Genomic DNA, 23945 nt, shown 5'->3' on the forward strand with positions numbered 1-23945 from the left:
CCTCACCTCAGATATTGGACTTATAAAGCAGGACAGCCTGTACAGTCAGTCACATAATAATAATAATACTACGGAATAATGGATATTTTTCCTAAAGTTTCCATTATTCTGTGTTGTTATAGTGTGAGTGTACATGCTCTCCTGCTTTGTGCGATGTCCGAGGTGAGGCGCAACGCATGCACTGTCAGCTTGTAAACTGTCAAAATATCCTACCAAGCAATGTGTGCACGAGCAAACATACTTCAAAATCTTTAGGTCTTTGCTGCTCTGGGGCTCAGGAGGCTCTTTGATGTGAGTGAAACAATGATTGGTGCTGTTTGTTAACCAGCTAAGCCCTGAACAGCTGTCAGAAGTCACAACACACCCTGCAAAAGTGCCGCCCCCCATAATTTGCCGCCCTAGGCACGTGCCTTGTTGGCCTAGGCCTTAATACGCCCCTGATGTGCACACTTTTGCTGTGGGACAATATAAAATGAAAGTGCTACTAGGCCTTCAGAACTTAGGAGCCACAAATAGTGTAACCAGGTGTCCAATATTTGATTGAACAGTTCAGTACTTCAGCAGGCTGTCCAGTAAAATATCTACAAATATACTGTACACTTAAAAGTCCAGTTTTCTTTTCTTTTGTCCCCTGAGTGCCAGATAAATGTTAAATGCCTCTTAGTCATTGATGCATTAAAAATATGTAGGTAAAGTGTAAAAAAATTATAATTCTGTCTTATATGTTCACGTCACTCATTGGTACTGTTCTGTCTGTGTTACTTGTAGTCACTGGGGTAAAATCTCTGCTCTGTAGTTTTTACTGGCAACCTCAATTGGTATTAAAAACACTGCTCTGCAAGTGCTGTGTTTTGCTGTGTTGTACACTGGTGCGTGTGAATGTACAAACTGTAACTTACTTGATTTGTTATTTCTAAGATGGTTCTTTAAAGATTTGGGTCGAAAAGATGCAGAACGTCGGCTTTTAGCTCCAGGGAACCAGCAAGGATCCTTCTTAGTTCGTGAAAGTGAGACAAATAAAGGTATGGAAAAGCTTTCTATCTCCCTCATGTTCTCACAATTTATTCTGACTCAGCATCATTTATATCACTGGACATGACTTCTCAGCTTCCAGCACTCCTTCAGTCATGTTCTAAATATTGTTTTTGTACCTTGCAATACTGCTCCTTCTCCCCTCTCTGACCAAAGTAAAGTCTTCTCTACCTTACGCCTGTGTTATTCTTCTTAGGTTCCTATTCTCTCTCAGTTAGAGATCTAGATCAGAATCAAGGAGAAGTCGTTAAACATTACAAGATCCGAAATATGGACAATGGTGGCTTCTACATCTCTCCCAGGATAACCTTCAGCAGCCTGCATGACATGGTGCAACATTACTCCAGTAAGATGACAACACAAGTGGGAAACTTACTATGGCCTGGGGAGTTAATTACGTTTTAATTGGGCCACTTGCTACTTAAAACAAACAAAAAAAGTGATGGGGTTGTTGCAAACTAGAAAACAATGCAGGAAGTAGATAGCTGGATAAAGATCATCAGGTTTACAGATATATAAGATGTTAATTTAAGAGTAAATGATACAGCAGATTAGACATGTCATATAAATGCCTGTGAAAGACATTTTAAGGCTAAAAAAAGGACATAAAATTACATAAAGTTCTGGGTCTGTAAGTATGGTCACATGTATCTCTCTTACAGAATCTTTGGATGGACTGTGTACCCTGCTGAAAGAGCCATGCCAAACCCAGCGCCCACAAAAACCATGGTGGGCTGATGAATGGGAAATCTCACGAAACAAACTTCAGTTGGTTAAGAAGCTTGGAGCTGGACAATTCGGGGAGGTGTGGATGGGTGAGTGTTCTCTTATTCTTGCTAGAAAGTAATGGTGCAAATTTTCATTTTGAGAATTATTAATAAATGTAAGCTCTCACTTGCTTTCAGATGTGATGAATATAGGTTGCAATAGAATAAGTAAGTCGCACAGCGATGGGCAGCAAATTGAAATATACACATATTAACACAAATATATATATTACAGGGAACACACAGTCCCCATAGGCCACAATATAAAGGGACTGTTTTTTTCGAACACCCCACATCTGCACATTTTCTGATCTCTGGTTAATGTTCAGAGCGCTAATTGCTATCGCGAGCTAAAAAAATTTGAAAAATAATAAATTAATCTATGTAAATTAAACAGCATTGCAATATGCATCGATTCATTAATTTGTATGCTTTTCTGTAAAATACCTTGTTTTAATGTAAAAATGGTTTGTTCTATGATCATTAAAGTTGGCAATAGTCAAATTCTGTAATGTAGGATACCTTCAAAATGCTATAAATTGCCTATACAAACTACATACTAGACAATAGACATGTGCGATTCGGTTCGATTCGGAAATTCGGAAAATTCGGCAAATTCAGAGATTTGAATCGAACCGAATCTCCGAATTAAAATAGTGCCGAATCTACCAAATAAATCCGAATAACTTCGGATTTATTCGGATTTATTCGGTAGATTGGGATGGCCATGGATTACACTAGTATTGTACAGTATATTAGGTTATATCACTCTGCTATGGGTTACACCTAATGTACAGTACATAATACTAGTCTAATCCCACCTAACACTTACCGAAATTCCGAATTTCCGAACCTAACCGAACCGAATCGAACCAAATCCAGCCAAATTTATTCGAATCCGAATGAATCTGAAACAAATCCGAACCGAATTTATTCTAATCCGAATGAATCTGAAACAAATCCAAACCAAATTGATTCAAATTTTTCCGAATTCGAATCGCTCCGAACTGAAATTCAAAAAAATCCGAATCGATCCAAACCGAATTTTTTCGCCATGCACATGTCTACTAGACAACAATTAATTAGAACAGTGGACAACGTAATTTACTGCTAATTGGCCACAATCAAGGGAAATAAGACACGCATAACGTATAGTTTCAAGTAGTTTGTTAGTATAATGTGCATGGTTTTGTAAACCATCAAAAGGAGTACTGTAGTGGAAGATTTACATGCAATGCAAGGTCGTGCAACTGTGGACGCAAATTAGCTCACCAGATGTGTCTGCTTGGGACCAGCAGTCCTCTGCAGTTGACAAGCGGTACTTTAACTATGTACTCTAACAATGCATGTCATTTTTTGCACTACAATGTCCCTTAAAATGTCATTTTAAATACTTGTAAAACATTTATATTTTGTGCTTTTTTTTACAGCTAAGGTACTGTATTTCTGATATATACTATGCATATATAACATTACTTGTCCCTTTAGATCTGCTGTTCACAGGAAATGGGTATGTGACTTAGTTCCTGTGGTTTTATAATGTTTTATGTCTTTGTGGGAAAGATTTACAAGAAACTATATGTTTATTTAATACATTAAACAAGGTTAACTGAAGAAAATGCTAACTATAGTAACGCTTTTTACTTTTGATAGTATTTAGTAGTTATTGGGTAAAATACATTGTTCTCTTTTCCCTTTTCTTTCATTTGGATTTTAATGTCTCACAACATATATGACTGAAGTGAAGCTGGTGGCTTATATTCAATATAAAAAAAAATATTGTAAGTGGTAAATGTTTTTAACCACAAATGACATTGCCATTTATAGTATAATGTACAAATGTGAAACAGAGGCTTTTCTTTTTAGATTAAATACAGCAATATTTTCATATTGATAAATTCATTTGCCATATTCTCAATCTTCATTGTTGAGGTATTTTTTGCCAACTATAAATGTAATTATTGCTAGCTGATAAGCTGCTATAAAGACCTAGGCCTAGATTTAGAGTTCGGCGGTAAAAGGGCTGTTAACGCTCCGCGGGTTTTTTTCTGGCCGCACCATAAATTTAACTCTGGTATCGAGAGTTCAAACAAATGCTGCGTTAGGCTCCAAAAAAGGAGCGTAGAGCATTTTTACCGCAAATGCAACTCTCGATACCAGAGTTGCTTACGGACGCGGCCGGCATCAAAAACGTGCTCGTGCACGATTCTCCCATAGGAAACAATGGGGCAGTTTGAGCTGAAAAAAAACCTAACACCTGCAAAAAAGCAGCGTTCAGCTCTTAACGCAGCCCCATTGTTTCCTATGGGGAAACACTTCCTACGTCTGCACCTAACACCCTAACATGTACCCCGAGTCTAAACACCCCTAACCTTACACTTATTAACTCCTAATCTGCCGCCCCCGCTATCGCTGACCCCTGCATTACACTTTTAACCCCTAATCTGCCGCTCCGTAAACCGCCGCCACCTACGTTATCCCTATGTACCCCTAATCTGCTGCCCTAACATCGCCGACCCCTATGTTATATTTATTAACCCCTAATCTGCCCCCCACAACGTCGCCGACACCTGCCTACACTTATTAACCCCTAATCTGCCGAGCGGACCTGAGCGCTACTATAATAAAGTTATTAACCCCTAATCCGCCTCACTAACCCTATCATAAATAGTATTAACCCCTAATCTGCCCTCCCTAACATCGCCGACACCTACCTTCAATTATTAACCCCTAATCTGCCGACCGGAGCTCACCGCTATTCTAATAAATGTATTAACCCCTAAAGCTAAGTCTAACCCTAACACTAACACCCCCCTAAGTTAAATATAATTTTTATCTAACGAAATAAATTAACTCTTATTAAATAAATGATTCCTATTTAAAGCTAAATACTTACCTGTAAAATAAATCCTAATATAGCTACAATATAAATTATAATTATATTATAGCTATTTTAGGATTAATATTTATTTTACAGGCAACTTTGTAATTATTTTAACCAGGTACAATAGCTATTAAATAGTTAAGAACTATTTAATAGTTACCTAGTTAAAATAATAACAAATTTACCTGTAAAATAAATCCTAACCTAAGATATAATTAAACCTAACACTACCCTATCAATAAAATAATTAAATAAACTACCTACAATTACCTACAATTAACCTAACACTACACTATCAATAAATTAATTAAACACAATTGCTACAAATAAATAAAATTAAATAAACTATCTAAAGTACAAAAAATAAAAAAGAACTAAGTTACAGAAAATAATAAAATATTTACAAAGATAAGAAAAATATTACAACAATTTTAAACTAATTACACCTACTCTAAGCCCCCTAATAAAATAACAAAGCCCCCCAAAATAAAAAATTCCCTACCCTATTCTAAAATACAAATATTACAAGCTCTTTTACCTTACCAGCCCTGAACAGGGCCCTTTGCGGGGCATGCCCCAAGAATTTCAGCTCTTTTGCCTGTAAAAAAAAACATACAATACCCCCCCCCCCCAACATTACAACCCACCACCCACATACCCCTAATCTAACCCAAACCCCCCTTAAATAAACCTAACACTACCCCCCTGATGATCTTCCTACCTTGTCTTCACCATGCCAGGTTCACCGATCCGTCCTGGCTCCAAGATCTTCATCCAACCCAAGCGGGGGCTAGACATCCACTGAAGAAGTCCAGAAGAGGGTCCAAAGTCTTCCTCCTATCCGGCAAGAAGAGGACATCCGGACCGGCAAACATCTTCTCCAAGCGGCATCTTCTATCTTCTTCCATCCGATGACGACCGGCTCCATCTTGAAGACCTCCAGCGCGGATCCATCCTCTTCTTCCGACGACTAGACGACGAATGACGGTTCCTTTAAGGGACGTCATCCAAGATGGCGTCCCTCGAATTCCGATTGGCTGATAGGATTCTATCAGCCAATCGGAATTAAGGTAGGAATTTTCTGATTGGCTGATGGAATCAGCCAATCAGAATCAAGTTCAATCCGATTGGCCGATCCAATCAGCCAATCAGATTGAGCTCGCATTCTATTGGCTGATCGGAACAGCCAATAGAATGCGAGCTCAATCTGATTGGCTGATTGGATCAGCCAATCGGATTGAACTATATTCTGATTGGCTGATTCCATCAGCCAATCAGAAAATTCCTACCTTAATTCCGATTGGCTGATAGAATCCTATCAGCCAATCGGAATTCGAGGGACGCCATCTTGGATGACGTCCCTTAAAGGAACCGTCATTCGTCGTCTAGTCGTCGGAAGAAGAGGATGGATCCGCGCTGGAGGTCTTCAAGATGGAGCCGGTCGTCATCGGATGGAAGAAGATAGAAGATGCCGCTTGGAGAAGATGTTTGCCGGTCCGGATGTCCTCTTCTTGCCGGATAGGAGGAAGACTTTGGACCCTCTTCTGGACTTCTTCAGTGGATGTCTAGCCCCCGCTTGGGTTGGATGAAGATCTTGGAGCCAGGACGGATCGGTGAACCTGGCATGGTGAAGACAAGGTAGGAAGATCATCAGGGGGGTAGTGTTAGGTTTATTTAAGGGGGGTTTGGGTTAGATTAGGGGTATGTGGGTGGTGGGTTGTAATGTTGGGGGGGGGGGGTATTGTATGTTTTTTTTTACAGGCAAAAGAGCTGAAATTCTTGGGGCATGCCCCGCAAAGGGCCCTGTTCAGGGCTGGTAAGGTAAAAGAGCTTGTAATATTTGTATTTTAGAATAGGGTAGGGAATTTTTTATTTTGGGGGGCTTTGTTATTTTATTAGGGGGCTTAGAGTAGGTGTAATTAGTTTAAAATTGTTGTAATATTTTTCTTATCTTTGTAAATATTTTATTATTTTCTGTAACTTAGTTCTTTTTTATTTTTTGTACTTTAGATAGTTTATTTAATTTTATTTATTTGTAGCAATTGTGTTTAATTAATTTATTGATAGTGTAGTGTTAGGTTAATTGTAGGTAATTGTAGGTAGTTTATTTAATTATTTTATTGATAGGGTAGTGTTAGGTTTAATTATATCTTAGGTTAGGATTTATTTTACAGGTAAATTTGTTATTATTTTAACTAGGTAACTATTAAATAGTTCTTAACTATTTAATAGCTATTGTACCTGGTTAAAATAATTACAAAGTTGCCTGTAAAATAAATATTAATCCTAAAATAGCTATAATATAATTATAAATTATATTGTAGCTATATTAGGATTTATTTTACAGGTAAGTATTTAGCTTTAAATAGGAATTATTTATTTAATAAGAGTTAATTTATTTCGTTAGATAAAAATTATATTTAACTTAGGGGGGTGTTAGTGTTAGGGTTAGACTTAGCTTTAGGGGTTAATACATTTATTAGAATAGCGGTGAGCTCCGGTCGGCAGATTAGGGGTTAATAATTGAAGGTAGGTGTCGGCGATGTTAGGGAGGGCAGATTAGGGGTTAATACTATTTATGATAGGGTTAGTGAGGCGGATTAGGGGTTAATAACTTTATTATAGTAGCGCTCAGGTCCGCTCGGCAGATTAGGGGTTAATAAGTGTAGGTAGGTGTCGGCGACGTTGTGGGGGGCAGATTAGGGGTTAATAAATATAACATAGGGGTCGGCGATGTTAGGGGTAGCAGATTAGGGGTACATAGGGATAACGTAGGTGGCGGCGATTTGCGGTCGGAAGATTAGGGGTTAATTATTTTAAGTAGCTTGCGGCGACGTTGTGGGGGGCAAGTTAGGGGTTAATAGATATAATACAGGGGTCGGCGGTGTTAGGGGCAGCAGATTAGGGGTACATAAGTATAACGTAGGTGACGGTCGGCAGATTAGGGGTTAAAATTTTTAATCGAGTGGCGGCGATGTGGGGGGAGCTCGGTTTAGGGGTACATAGGTAGTTTATGGGTGTTAGTGTACTTTAGGGTACAGTAGTTAAGAGCTTTATAAACCGGCGTTAGCCAGAAAGCTCTTAACTCCTGCTATTTTCAGGCGGCTGGAATCTTGTCGTTAGAGCTCTAACGCTCACTGCAGAAACGACTCTAAATACCGGCGTTAGGAAGATCCCATTGAAAAGATAGGCTACGCAAATGGCGTAGGGGGATCTGCGGTATGGAAAAGTCGCGGCTGTAAAGTGAGCGTTAGACCCTTTCATGACTGACTCTAAATACCAGCGGGCGCCCAAAACCAGCGTTAGGAGCCTCTAACGCTGGTTTTGACGGCTACCGCCGAACTCTAAATCTAGCCGCTAGAAAATAAAGGGAAAATATACTCTGATAATTTTAGCTTGACGAGAGAAAATAAATAGTTAATTGTAAATCTTCAGTTATTAGCAATGATTTATAAATTAGGGTCACAAAACAAAAAGCTAAAGATTTCTGCTGTTCCTGTAGTCTCTGCCCATTTGAAAATACAAAAATAAAACAATAAAAGCAACTTTCCCATGCATTTAATACTGTGCGACTGGTCAATGGAAAAACATTTAAGGGAAACAAATTTTACAATACAGTGTCCCTTTAAATGTTTACCTGTCCATAACACTGATATCTATCATTTAAAGGAGCATTCTAATACAAAAATGACATGTTCTGATTCATTAGAGCATGTCATTTTTTTATTAGTGACTCTAGTTTACAATGGAGTTAAAGTGATGGTAAACTCTCCCCTTTTAAAATCAGATCCGGAATGTTAGTTATATTTTAGAAGGAGTTTAATTCATCAGTTGTAACAAAGCTGCACTATAACTTGCTTTTAAATATAGTTCTGAAAATTCAAATACCCTGCGCTCCGCTGGCCACTTCAAAAGTCATTTTTTTGGTGTGCTAACGGTTTGAATTGTTGTCCAATCAGCACTCTCCCCATTTGGCAGTTTTGTTGTAGCTATATTGGACGACAATTTAAATCGTTAGCTCACAGAAAAATTTACTTTTGAAGGTGGCGGAGTATGGGGTATTTGAATTTCATATCTATATTAAAAAGCAAGTTATTGCGCATCTTCGTTACAAATGATGAATGAAACTCCATCTAAAATATCACAAATATTCCAGATCTGATTTTATAAAGGGGAAAGTTTACTATAATTTTAATCATAATCTTTCCAATATTTTCAAGCAAGTTTTCTAATTTGGCCAACAGTCAGCATATTTTTCAAGTGATCAGCCAATAAAAGGCTCCCAGGTATCAGTACTGGGCCCTGTTCTTTTTAATATTTATATTAATGACTTGCATAAATAGCAACATCTCTATTTTTGCAGATGATACAAAGTTGTGTGAAGTAATTAGGTCAGTGCAGGAGGAAATTGCTTTACAAAGGGATCTATAAAAAGTTGAAGAATGGGCAGGTAAATGGAAAATGAGATTTAACACTGGAAAATGCAAGGTTATACATTTTGGAAGTAAAAATAAGAAGGCAGTCTATTATTTAAATGGGACTACATTTAGCAAAACAGAAGAGGAAAGGGATTTAGGATAACAAGCTAAAGATGAGTGTACAATGCAGGGCAGAGGCATCTAAGGCTAATAAGATGCTAGCATGTATTAAAAGAGGCATTGATGCAAGGTAGGAAAACATAATTCTGTCACTATATAAATCCCTGGTATGACCTCAACTTGAGTATGGAGTGCAGTTCTGGGGATCAATCTAAAAAAACGACATTGCAGACTTAGAAAAAGTTCAGAGAAGGGCCATAAAACTAATAAGGGGAATGGAGAATTTAAGCTATGAAGAGAGGTTATCCAAATTGAGTCTGTTTTCTTTGGAAAAAAAGGTGCTTAAGAGGTGACATGAATACTTTAAATAATCAGCAGATGGGTGTGTGGATATCCCATTCTGCAATTGGCTACGAGTGCAAACAAAATGGCCAATAGATGATACGACAACAGCCTGTAAACAAACTGAAGCAATCATGTACTCGCATCAATATCAGTGATAATCAACAATATCTTTTAAAATGACAAAGCTAGTAAAAGTACTGTCATTTATTTTACATGCCGATACTGCATACATTACAACCATTTTGCAATTAGATTTTCTCTAAATAATGAAATAAAAAATAAGACTATACACGCAAGTTGACTGACACAACACATAGCCAATGAATCGGCCTGTTTCACTGCATTGCTAATCACCAATCACTGCTTGAGGGCGGGACTAATCCCGGCATAAACCAGCCTGTCTTGCAGCCTCGCGTACCCCTCTGAGGAAGCGTATGTGAAACGCGACCGTGACAGGGGACTCATTGTTATTTTAATCAGCTCACCTGTTGTTTAACTTAAAATGAAAGCGTAAAAAATCATTTAACTTTAAAATAGCTACTGTATCTGTCTCTAACCGCTTGGGGTTACTACTTGAGGGGAGGTTTTTTTTTCGCTCTGTGCTTATTAAGTGCCGACAGTAAATGCAAAACAAAATTCTATTAATTTTGTAAATAAGTATATTATATCCTATTTACGAGATCTACTTTATTTATATAAATATCTTATTACACAAACAATATTTAATATAAGAAATACATGCTCCCCTTTCCCTGCATCCCAGGGGTGATATATTGTTACTTTTACAGCAGCATAAACTATTCAAAGTAACATTATTCAATTTAGTTACAAAGGTGCAGTGTTTTTTATTTGTCCAGATACAAAGATGGCGGAAAAAATTGTTTGTGACAAGAGGTCACAATTTAAGGATAAAGGAAAGGAGATTTAATCTCTAGCAATTAAAACGTTTTGTTTTTTTTACTGTATAAGTAATCAAATTGTAGAACTCATTACCTAAGGAGGTAGTAAATGCCAATACCTTAAATACATTTAAAAATGGGTTAGATACATTTTTGGCTAGAAACAGAATTCAGGAATATGATTGCTTGTGTTAAATGGGTCACCTTTTTTAATGGGATTAATTTAAGATCAACTGCAGCTTGTAATGTAAGTATATTAAGATTTGTATAGGTTGAACTCGAGGGACTTCTGTCTTGTTTCAACCTCATCTACTATGATTCAATTTTAGATCTTGGCCACTTAATAAAGTGGAAGTCAAAGTATGATAACATATAGAGCCCAGTGGATGCAGTTATTTTGCTAATTGTGGATATCTCAGATTTCTGGGATTTTTGCAAATAATAAAGGACTGTGAGACTCCCTTTATGAAACATAATAGATGAGGTTGAAAGAAAACAGAAGTCCATTGAGTTTGACCTATACAAAGACTTATTGATTTACACTAAAGAAGCTGACAATTAAAAGGCCAAACCAAACCAAAGCTAAAATAAACAATTAAAAGGCCAAACCATTCAACTCAAACAATCCTATCCCTGAATTCTGTTTTTAGCCAGAAATGTATGTAAGCCATTTTTAAATTTACCTAAGGAATTGGCTGTCACTACCTCCTTAGGCAATAAATTCCACAATCTGATTGATTTTACCATGAAAAAAAATGACTACATTGATATAAATTAAATCTCTTTTCTTCAAGCCTTAAATTGTGACCTCTTGTCACAAAATGCCTTGGAATAAACAACTTCTGGCAACTCTGTGTTTGGACCTTGAATATATTTATATTTAGTAATTATATCACCTCTCAAGACCCTTTTTTCTAGAGTAAACAAACGCAATTTAGCTAACCTCTCATCTTTGTTTATTTAATCTATTACCCTTATTAGTTTTGTAGCACTTCTTTTAACTTTTTCCACCAATTCTGAAATGTCCCTTTTTAAAATTGGTCCCCAGAACTGCACTACATACTCAAGGTGAGGTCTTTATTTATATAGGGATTTATATAGTGACAGAATTATGCTTTTTTCCATAGCATCAATGCCTCTTTTAATACATGCTAGCATTTTATTAGCCTTAGATGCCGCTGCCCTGCATTGTGCACTCATTTTTAACTTATCTATAAGAAAATAATTTTCTTCCTTTGTTTTGCTAAGTCTATTAAATTGGATTTGACATTTACTAGACCATTCCTCCAATTTTTAAATCCCCTTGCAAAGCAATTATATCCTTCACTTACCTTCTCACCTTACACAACTTTGTATCATCTGCAAAAATAGAGATGTTGCTATTTAATCCTTCCTCTCATTCATTTATAAAAATATTAAAAAGAACAGGGCCCAGTATTGATCCTTGCAGAACCCCAATAATTACTTTTGTCCAATCTGAATATGATCAATTTACTATTACTTGTTGCAACCTGTATTTTATCCAGTTTTTTTAGCCATGAGCTAACATTTTCAGCTATCCCCAGTCCCTTGAATTTGTACATGAATCTCTCATGTGGCACTTTATCAAACGCCTTTTCAAAATTCAAGCAAACCACATTAACTGATTCATCACCTTTACCTATATTTTTGCTTACCTACTCACAGAATCTAATTAATTAATTTAACATGATTTAATACTTATAAAACTATGCTGATTTAAACTCATAATTTTGTTTTCCCAAATATATACTTGAATATAATCCCTTATAATCACTTCCAGTGTCTTCCTCATTCCTGATGTTAGACTAACTGGTCTATAGCTTCCTGGATCAGCCCTGCTTACCTTTTTAAAACAGTGGCACCGCGTCAGCTTTACGCCAATCCTGTAATACTATGCCTGAGGATACTCAGTCTTGAAAAATTAAGAGCAGAAGTTTGACTATGACAGTGGCTATGGCAGTGCTAAATTCCCATTATCCCAGTGCTAATGTGACCATTATTCTTGTGCAGTTTTGATGTTGAGCTATTCTTTTTCTGAGATGTCATATTTCAAATACAATATTGTCCCAGAACTTGATAATCAAAAAATCATTATGAATTTTGATAATCAATGTACTTATATTAAATTATTTTTAGATTGCTACATAGTATTATTATGTTTTTCGATACAAAATGAAGCTATGTTTAATGGCAAATTGCAATCAACTGCTTACAATTAAATAATCATAAAATATTGTGCAATACCAATATTAGTGTGTGTGTGGGGGGCATTGCACGAGTCCCCCTAACTGTGGTTGTTCCCTAAAATTGTGATGATCCCTTGCACTATAGTGATGTTTTCCACTACTGTATGCATACAAACTTTAGCCATTAAATGAACATGGAAATCAAAATTAAACTTTCATATCTTTTTTATTTACCTATTTGATAAAATCTACCATTTTCTCTTTGTAGTCTTTGTTTTATCTTATCTATTTTTCCTGACAGCATACTGAGGTAGGATCAGGAATGTGCACATGTCTTTAGCACTATATGGCAGCAGTGTTTGCAACAATGGGGTAAATTCCAATTTAGTCAAGTGTGTTTTTTTAGACACGTGCGTTCAACAGTTTTGTTCACTACCAAATGCGGAAGAAGGTGGCGACTCGTGGCATTGGCTCTTTTCGGAGCCTGATTTATTCTTGCAAAAGTGCATCACACTATGATCTGTGCAAATCCAGATCTTAGTGTGTTGAACTTTCACAATAAAAAATCTGGATCTGAAAATATCTGAATGCTGCGGGCGTCCGCTTCTTCCACTTTCAGCAGCTAACAAAACTACCAAATGCACATGTCTAGTTTTTTTGACCCCCGATCTGGGCGATCACAATACAAACAAAAAGACCATTCTCATATTAGAAAAATATTGCATCAGATATCAGAAAAGTCACCCATATAAAGCATGGACAGCATTGACTTTGAAGATAACAACCCACCCGATCCCAAGTTATAGAATAAATCAGGGAAGCTTGAACACATTTTTACTTTAGTTTTTTTCCTGGGCTGTAAAAACTAGTGCAAAGGGCCACATGAGACCCATGGGCCGCCAGTTGTAGCACTGTTTTTATAGTGTGCAACAATGTTGCATGTTGATCATGTTGTCAATGTTTGTAATTGACTGTGGAGTCCATAGAGAAATAGTGTATTGTAAAAAATACACAAATTAACTATTTTGGTTTAGGGTGTTTGGTACGCTACATTTCAACATATTATACCAGGAGAAAGATGTAAATTTGCTAAAAGAAGTATATTGTTTTTGTGGGCAGGAAGTTGGGTAAGAGATTGTAATACTCAGTTTTGACTGAGTAGTTTTTTCAGGATTTCAAGGTAGAATAAATACATACAACATTTTACCTTAGAATCCAAACAACTATTACTGAGAAATTAAATTCATATAAACTTGTTTTAAAACTGTAGCTACAAAAGGTAGTAATCAGATCTACCCAGGTGGTATGGTAATCTCACAGGCAGCTACTATGTAGCAAAAGTTAATATAACAAATAATAGTTGTGAATTATAGTGCAGATTTGAAAAGGCAGCAGCTGCAGTGTCTATGTGCTTGTTGCTGTGAAGCAGGTGGATGAATCCAATCAGAGAGAAAACGGCCGTAACTACAATCAACTTGTTCTGTGAGGAAGAGTAGTAAAAATGGACAAGAAAAACTTACTTTAGTAGGATAATCTTTTCCATAACCAGCAGACAGCTCAGAGAGGATCCAAATAGAAGTTAATCCCAAGTAGATGGTTGGAACAGGCAACACCCGGTCTCTGCAGGGGCTGTATTCCTATGCAGCGTGTAAAAGTAGTCCCACACAGAATCTGTGAAAGTCACTGAATACTGAGTTTAGCAAACAATGATCAAGTACTAGGTTGATGGTGAAGTTATTAGACAACAAAAATAAGGCTTGCTTTAAGAAAAGAAAAATATTTAACATCCACGAAGAGAGAGATCTGGAGGAGTTAACCTCAGGTAAGGATTGGCAAAACTGCCTTAGCTTGGAAATCATCAAGCAATGCACCTGTATGGAGGTGGTGTTAAAATAGCATGGTGATGTCATAGAACAAAACTTCGGATATAAAGCTACAGTACAAGTTGGAATATGACAGTACCCCCTCCTGAAGGAATCCTCTGTGAGGATTCAGGTTTCGGTTTCTCAGGGTGACTGCTATGAAATTGGGAAATCAATTTGGACGCATGCACATCGAAGTGTGGTACCCAGGAATCCTCCTCAGGTACATAACCTTTCCACCTAATAAGATAAAAGATAAAAGTTGTGAATCCAGAATCTTGTGTAATTCATATTCAAGTTGATCTTCAATGTGAATTGGAGGTGGCGGAGAAGAGGTTCGATTAGGAAATTTGTCTTCAATATGTGGTTTCAGTAGGGAAACATGAAAAGCAGGGTGTATTTTGTAAGATTCCTGTAAATTGAAGGACTACTGCATTTGAGTTTATTATTCTTTTGATAGGAAATGGTCCGAAAAATAGGTTAGCAAGTTTTTTGCTGGGTACATTTAATTTTAAGTTCTTGGTAGATAACCAAACAAGATCTCCTATCTTGTAGGATGGAGATGGTCTCCTTTTTAAATTGTAGTAATGTGTTTGTCTTTGTTGAGCATCCTTGATATTGGCTTGCAGTAATTGAAATCCCTCCTTGATGGATTCCAGAAATTGAGTGGCTGCTGGGCAGCTGGAAGATGTGGACAACGTTGGAAGGAATTGTGGATGATATTCATCGTTTGCATAGAATGGTGTTATTTTAGTGGTGACACTAATGGAATTGTTGTATGCAAATTCCGCCATAGGTAACAAATTCACCCAATCATCCTGTAGATGGGAGGAGTAACAACGTAAATACTGCTCCAAACACTGATTGACTACTCTGTGAGACCATTTGTTTGTGGGTGATAAGCTGTAGATAGTTTTGAGTTGATATTTAGTAATTTGTATAACTCTTTCCAGAACCTGGAGGTGAACTGCATTCCGCGATCAGTAAGAATATTGGAAGGTAACCTATGGAGTTTAACAATGTGTGACAGGAACATTTCAGCTGTTTTTACAGCACTGGGCAGTTGTGTGAGAGGAATTAAGTGTGCCATCTTAGTTAAATGATCTACGATTACCAGAATAGTATTATATCTTTGTGATGGTGGAAGATCTACAATGAAATCCATGGAGATTGTTTGCCATGGTTTTTCCGGAATTGGAAGAGGAGATAAGAATCCAAATGGTTTCTGTTTGTCAGGTTTACACCTGAAACATATCTTGCAGGTAGATACATATTGTTGTATGGTTCTTGAAAGGTTGGGCCAGGAATTTCTTTGTGTTAATTCTAAGGTTTTTTTTCATGCCAGCATGCCCTGATAGAGGGGCATCATGAACTTGATGTAGAATTTGAGTCCTGAGTGAAGCAGGTATATAAAGCTGAATTTGATGATATAGTAGTCCATTCTGGTGTTTCTGTGGGAAATTGGTATGTCTTGATCCTGTTGTTGGGCTATCAAAACTTCCTGCTCATGAGCTGATAGATAACCAATTATTTTTTCCATTGGTATTATTGTTGTTGGGCTTTATCTTTCTGTAATGACCTCAAGTTGCCGAGAAAGTGAATCAGCCTTTCCGTTTTTAGAACCAGGTCTGTAGGTTATCACAAAGTTGAATCTGTCAAATAAGAGACTCCACCTGACTTGTCTGGAGGATAAGGTTTTATTTGTTCTGAGGTACTCTAAATTCTTATGATCAGAGTATATAATGAATGGTGTCTTTTTACCTTCAAGTAAGTGTCGCCAGCATTCCAAGGCAGCCTTGATAGCAAGGAGTTATTTGCCCCATACAGAGTAGTTTTGTTCAGCAGGTGTAAGGGTGCATGAGTAGAAGGCTATAGGATGAATTGCTGAAGTAGCTGTTGGTTTTTTATATAATACAGCACCAAGTCCACAATGGGAAGCATCCACTTCTAAAATAAATTGTGAGTCTGGGTTGGGTAGTTGTAATATTGGTGCTGATGTGAATTGTTCCTTCAAGCAATTAAAAGCAGCTTGTGCCTCATAAGACCATTTAAATTTTGTTGTGGAACCTGTTAGTTTTGTCAGTGGTTTTACAATGGTAGAAAATTGCGTATTTCCTGTAGAAATTGGAAAATCCCAGGAATTCTTGTAATGCTCGTCTAGTGGAAGGTACTGGCCAATCCATAATAGCGGATACTTTGGCTGGATCCATCTGTATTCCTCGAGGAGAAATGATATAACCTAAAAAAGTAATGGATGTGACTTCAAAATTAAATTTTTCAAGTTTGGCAAATAGTCTGTGTGTGTGGTAACATAGATAACACCCATCTAACATATTTTCTGTGGTCTTGTAGATTATTTGGAGTAGATCAAGATGTCATCCAGGTAGATAACAACACAAACATCTAATAAATCTTTGAAAATGTCATTAATAAAATATTGAAAAGTCGCTGGGGCGTAGCAGAGCCCGAATGGCATGACAGTATATTCGAATAATCCATACCGGGTTCTAAATGCAGTTTTCTACTCGTCCCCTTTTCTCATGCAAATTAAATTATACGCCCCTTTTAGATCCAACTTAGTATAAATTTTAGCTTCGTTGAGACGTTCCAACAGTTCTAGAATTAAGGGAAGAGGGTATTTGTTTTTCTGAGTGACCTTATTGCGTTCTCTGTAATCAGTGATAGGTCGGAGTGTACCGTCCTTCTTGGTTACAAAAAATATACCTGATGCAGCTGAGGAGGTTGATGGTCTGATGAGCCCTTTATGGAGGTTGTCTTCTAAATATTTTGTTTCAGATATTGAAGTTCAGGCTGTGAGAGAGGATAGATTTTCCCAAAGGAATGGATACTCCAGGTTTTAGATCTATTGGACAACCATACTATGTGGAGGGAGGTTTTCTGCTTCTTTTAGATCGAAAACGTTAGAGAAATCTTGATATGGAGGTTGAATTGTAGGAACTATTTGTGAAATTGAAAGATGTGGATAACATGTTTTAACACAATATTCAGATTGTAAAGAAACAACATTTGAACTCCAGTCTATTGAGGGGTTATGCATTTGAAGCCAAGGTAACCCCAATTTAACCTGATGTATTGAAGTAGGTATGATATCAAAGGATATATGTTCAGAATGACATGTTGACGTTAGTATTTGCAATGGTATGGTGTGATGTGTGATTGGTCCATTGACAATAAGAGAGCCATCAATCACTTTTACTTGAATAGGGTTTACCTTTTTTACACAGGGAATTTTATTTTGAATGAATATTCCAGAAGCCCCAGAATCGATTATAGCTTTGGTTTGCAAACGATGTTGATCCCATTGTATAGACAACTTAAGGGAGCAATGACTGGGGTTGTCGCTCGAATTGGGTATATAAAGTTGAAAAAAATATTGCCTTGTTTCTGGCGTAAAAGGCTAGGACAAGCAATAACTGTATGGTCTTTTAAAGTGCAGTAGAGACATAACTTGGTCAATCTCTGTCGAGTTTTTTCCTCTTTTGACAGAGGTCCTCTGGCAGTACCAAATTCCATTAGTTCAGTTTAAGTGATATTTTTGTTAAAAGTAGAAGTGGTAAATCCTTTGAGAATGGGTTTAGGTTGATATTTCTCAGCCATGCACTCTCTGATTCTCCTATCAATGTTGATAGATACCTAAATAAGGGAATCAAGTGTGGTGGGCATATCAATTCTGGAGAGTTCATCCTTTAATTGTTCTGAGAGACCCAAACGGAATTGATTTTTCTGACTTATGTCATTCCATTGTGAGTCGTCAAACCACATTTTGAATTGAGCCACATAGTCTTCTACTGGGCGATGTCCTTGTTTGAGTGATCCGAGATTGTTTTCTGCTGTAGTTTGTTTGTTTGGGTCCTCATAGAGTGCCGCCATAGCTAGGAAAAAAATCATCTAAGGAACTGAGTATTTCATCTTCCTATTCAAAAAAATCTCTGCTAAAGCTCTAGGTTTACCACATAAATATGATATAGTGGTACAGACTTTGATTCGTTCAGATGAATATGTGCGAGGTCTCAGAGAAAACATCAATTTGCAGGCATTTTTAAACTGTCTAAAACTTGATCTTTTTCCAATGAATAGATCAGGAGGGCTTACTACTGGTTCTGGTGCCTCTATTATCTGTGTTTTGGAAGAAATTAACTCCTTTAATAGAGTCTTTAAAGTTAATTTCTCATCTTGAATTTCTCTCATACCTTGTGTTAGGTATTCCACACACTGCATAAGTTGTGCAGTTTGGTTCTTTAATCTCACTGAATCCATCTTAAGGCTTGATGATAACTGTAATACTCAGTTTTGACTGAGTAGGTTTTTCATGATTTCAGGGCAGAATAAATACACACAACATTTTACCTTAGAATCCAAAGAACTATTACTGAGAAATTAAATTCATATAAACTTGTTTTAAAACTGTAGCTACAAAAGGTAGTAATCAGATCTACCCAGGTGGTATGGTAATCTCACAGGCAGCTACTATGTAGCAAAAGTTAATATAACAAATAATAATTGTGAATTATAGTGCAGATTTGAAAAGTCAGCAGCTGCAGTGTCTATGTGCTTGTTGCTGTGAAGCAGGTGGATGAATCCAATCAGAGAGAAAACGGCCGGAACTACATTCAACTTGTTTTGTGAGGAAGAGTAGTAAATATGTACAAGAAAAACTTACTTTAGTAGGATAATCTTTTCCATAACCAGCAGACAGCTCAGAGAGGATCCAAATAGAAGTTAATCCCAAGTAGATGGTTGGAACAGGCAACACCCGGTCTCTGTAGGGGCTGTATTCCTACACAGCGTGTAAAAGTAGTCCCACACAGAATCTGTGAAAGTCACTGAATACTGAGTTTAGCAAACAATGATCAAGAACTAGGTTGATTGGGAAGTTATTAGACAACAACAATCAGGCTTGCTTTAAGAAAAGAAAAAGATTTAACATCCACGAAGAGAGAGATCTGGAGGAGTTAATCTCAGGTAAGGATTGGCAAAACTGCCTTAGCTTGGAAATCATCAAGCAATGCACCTGTATGGAGTAGACATGTGCGATTCGTTTCGGATCGATTCGGAAATTCGGCTGAATTCATAAAATTCGGGATTCGGATCGATCTGAATTTCCGAATTAAAATAGTGCCGAATCTACCGAATAAATCCGAATTAGTTCGGATTTATTCGGATTTATTCGGTAGATTCGGATGGCCATGGATTACACTAGTATTGTACAGTATATTAGGTTATATCACTCTGCTATGGGTTACACCTAATATACAGTACATAATACTAGTCTAATCCCACCTAACACTTACCGAAATTCCGAATTTCCAAACCAAACCGAATCGAACCGAATCCAGCCGAATTTATTAAAATCCGAATTAATCCGAAACGAATCCGAACCGAATTGATTCAAATTTTTCCGAATTCGAATCGATCCGAACCGAAATTCGAAAAAATCCGATTCAATCCGAACCAAACCGAATTTTTTCGCCATGCACATATCTAGTATGGAGGTGGTGTTAAAATAGCATGGTGATGTCATAGAACAAACCTCACAATTAAAGGTACAGTAAAAGTTGGAATATGACAGAGATGCACTTGTCCCACTTTGAATGTCGCCCAGTGTCTATTTACATTATGAGGTTATGCTGCTGGGAGCATGTGAAACAGAGGACAAGAGTGGCCTGATCTGTCTATGACTCAGTCACAGAAGTGCTGCCCCTTGTCAAGTGCTGCCTGGGTGCATTGGACCCACTTGGTCCCATGGTTGAGCCAGCCCCGATTGAGGGAGAAGCTGGAGATGCTTTGTTTGCTTTTGCATAATATTTATTGCTGTCTCTTTACAAATAAAATACCACATCATAGTTCCTCTTAACAACATGCTCCATGCTCCAAATCATCACCAGTACATGCAGGAGTACAAACATCAGCATGACACTTACTACGACCCAGGGATGAGCAATACCTGTGCTTGATCCTGCAGGGTGTTGAGGGGGGACATTTATTTTAAAAACTCAAAATAAAATTGATGAATACATTTTTTATTTTTTTTTAGTATTTAAGACTATGCTGAATCTATTTAAAGGGACATGATTCAGACACAACATGCAATTTTAAACAACTTTCCAATTGACTTATATGATCTAATTGTCTTTATTCCCTTGGTATCCGTAGTTGAAAAACATATCTAGGTAGGACCAGGAACAGCAATGCATTACTGGGAGCTAGCTGCTGGTTGATGGCTGCACACACAAATGCCTTTTGTCATAGGTTCACCAGATGTGTTCAGCAGCTCCCAGTTGGGTATAGCTGCTGCTTCAGCAAACGATACCAAAAGAATGAAGCAATTTTTACAATAGAAGTAAATTGTAAAGTTGTTTAAAATCACATGTCCCTTTAAATGGAAAAACAGCTCTTCTTTGGCCCTTTAAGTGCAGTGTTTCTATGACATTGTTTTGGTGAGGAAGAGCAGCACTAATGCAGAAAGTGTAATGTTTTGCCACAGTACCTGTACATGATTATATGGTGAAGGTTTGGTAGGACAATATAGCTATAAATATATAGGTACAGATATGTATTTTATATTAACATCACATATATATAGAAATATATATTTAATTATAAAAATTAATATATATTGGGGTTTGCGCTCTAGGTCTAATGCGGTGTCCAGTTAGTGCACATGAAGAATGACTAATCTTACATTGAGTTATTGAAATATTAAATCTAAAAATAATAATTTTTATTAAAAATTATTATAGATACTGTAAAAAAAGATAAATCATCCATAGAATATATAAATAGTTTTACAGTACTGTATAATATTTTCTTATAATTTTTTTTTTTATATTTTATAATTAAAATTTTAGTAATGAGATTTAAGAGTAGTAATTCTTCATGTGCACTAACCCGACACTGCGTTAGACCTAAAGCACGAACCCCAATGTTACATATATTTTACATTCCTATGTTCTTCACATAGAAAAAAAATACATTATTTTCTATGTGAAGACCATAGTAATGTAAACTATTAATAATAATTATTTTTAAAAATGTACATACAGTAAAAATAATAATATATATATATTCTATGGATTATGTAGCATTTTTTACAGTATGTATAATGTTTAATAATTCTTATTAATATTTTTTTTATATTTTAATAACGCGCATTAAAGTTAGCAATTTTTCAAGTGCACTAACCTGACACCATGTTAGACTTAAAGTGCAAAATGTAAAGCACAATACAAATATTTTACATTCCAATTTTATTCACATACTCCTAGATTACAAGGTTTGCGCTATAGAGGGTGCGAAATGAACGCAACAAAAGTTGCGTTATTTCACCCTCCATAGCAATCTACAAAGACAAGAAGAGACAGAAGCGCCACATGGCCCAATATTGTTTGGTCCAAAAACGAATAGATGCGTGTATACAGAGTAAACTCACATTTGTGGAAGCACCTCAATTAGTGCTATAGAAACAGCCTGGGATTTCTTACAGTCACCCAGGGGACCAACCTCCGGTATTGGGATGATGTCTATATCAAAACGACATAAAGAGACACAGGTGCCTATATGGCCTAGTATTGTCTTAACCCCTTAATGACCACAATGTACCCTGTATGTCACTGGTCGTTAAGGGTTTTTTCAGGACATAATAGCGCAAGTCTAGCAACAACACGCTATTAATGCCCTCCCTCCAGCAGGCTTTGTGGAATAGAGCAGTCTCAACGCTGGTGGCAAGACCGCGCTATAAAACAATCAAGTCCCAAAAAATGTCCAGCGACATACAGGGTACGTCGCTGGTCCTTAAGGGGTTAACACAGGTGAGTCAGTGTGTTAATGTAGAAAGGTACTCACATTTGTTGTAGCATCTCCCTTGATGCTATAGAGGCAGGATGGGATCAATATAGTCACCCACCAGACTTGTCTTTGTAGATTGCTGCTTTGGATCCCGGCCTGGATCTCCACAGATAGCTGCCTGACTTCCAGCCCAGTGACCCTTCACCATTATTATTAGAGACTATTATACTTTTAGATCAAATCCATCTCTGTATATATGTCATTTAGTGCATTGTATTTATCAGTTCACACACCATTGTGAATCATGATACTTTGAGGTTTAGTTACCTGTTCACCATTGTATCTATATTTTCTAACTTTGTCTTTCTCTTAGGAGGTTGTGCATTATATCTATCCTGCTGTTACATTTTAGACTGTATAGTCTCATGACCAGTATATTATTTTTATCTTTCTCATATGAGGTTTATGTCTGTTTTATATGATATATAAGACTAATTTACTATATCACCTCTTACCTACTAGGATTATAGATTATCCCCCCTTAGGGCGCCCCCTCCTTATCTTGCACCCTCCATAGCGCTGCCATTACAAGTTTTTGAAAAGCCACCTTGTGCGTGCGATATGGTGGCGATGAGCTCCATACCGCAAAAAATCCAAGCGCTGCTTTGACGTGCTTGTGCACACTTTTCCCATAGACATCAATGGGGAGAGAGTGATAGAAAAAAAACTAACATCTGCGATCAGGGAATGAAAAGCTCTGTAACACAACCCCATTGATGTCTATGGGAAAAAAAAAGTTACGTTTAAACCTAACACCCTAACATAACCCCTATTCCGCAGCTCCCCTACATCGCCGCCACTAAATAAAGTTATTAACCCCTAAACCTCTGGCCTCCCACATCACTGCCACTAAATAAACCTATTAACCCCTAAACCGCCAGACCCCCACATTGCAAAAAACTAAATTAAACTATTAACCCCTAAACCTAACAACCCCCTAGCTTTAAATTAAAATTACAAGATCCCTATCTTAAAATAAATAAAATAATAACTTTATTTAGTGGCAGCGATGTCGGGGAGCGGCGGTATAGGTGTTAATATCTTTATTATAGTGTGGGCGATGTTGGGGTGCGGGGGAATAGGGGTTAATAACTTTATTATAGTGGTGACGATGTCGGGGAGCAGCAGAATAGGGGTTAATAAATTGTATTAGTGGTGGTGATGTTAAGAGCGGCAGATTAGGGGTTAATAACTTTAATATAGTGTTTGTGATGCAGGAGGGCTTCGGTTTAGAGGTTAATAGGTAGTTTATGGGGGTTAGTGTACTTTGTAACACTTTAGTTATGAGTTTTGTGTAACAATTTTCTGGCGCAAAACTCATAACTACTGGTCTCAGATTGCGGAACGGATCGTGTCAGTATAGGCTGTAACGCAAGCTTTTTAGCCTCACCGCAAAACTTGTAATGGCAGTGCTATGGAAATCCCATGCAAAAACTTCATTTTTTGGAGTGCGGGACTGACGTTGCGTTACAGGCTAAAATGCTTGTGGTATAGCTATACCTGCAAGACTCGTAATGGCTGTGTTACTGTTTTAACGCTGAAATG

At 37.1% G+C, this 23945-nt stretch overlaps 1 protein-coding gene across 1 annotated transcript in view; it reads left to right on the top strand.

The window, feature by feature from the left end:
- The window catches only part of LCK (LCK proto-oncogene, Src family tyrosine kinase), a 193470-nt gene that overhangs the window by 81305 nt on the left and 88220 nt on the right, over positions 1 to 23945 (top strand). Inside the window, exons 6-8 of the mRNA XM_053704824.1 lie at positions 919 to 1022; positions 1229 to 1378; positions 1695 to 1847. Of these exons, the coding sequence (XP_053560799.1) occupies positions 919 to 1022; positions 1229 to 1378; positions 1695 to 1847 (407 nt within the window). The remainder of the gene's footprint in view (positions 1 to 918; positions 1023 to 1228; positions 1379 to 1694; positions 1848 to 23945) is intronic.

The sequence above is a fragment of the Bombina bombina genome, chromosome 3 (genome assembly GCF_027579735.1).
Source record: "Bombina bombina isolate aBomBom1 chromosome 3, aBomBom1.pri, whole genome shotgun sequence".
Lineage (NCBI taxonomy): Eukaryota > Metazoa > Chordata > Amphibia > Anura > Bombinatoridae > Bombina > Bombina bombina.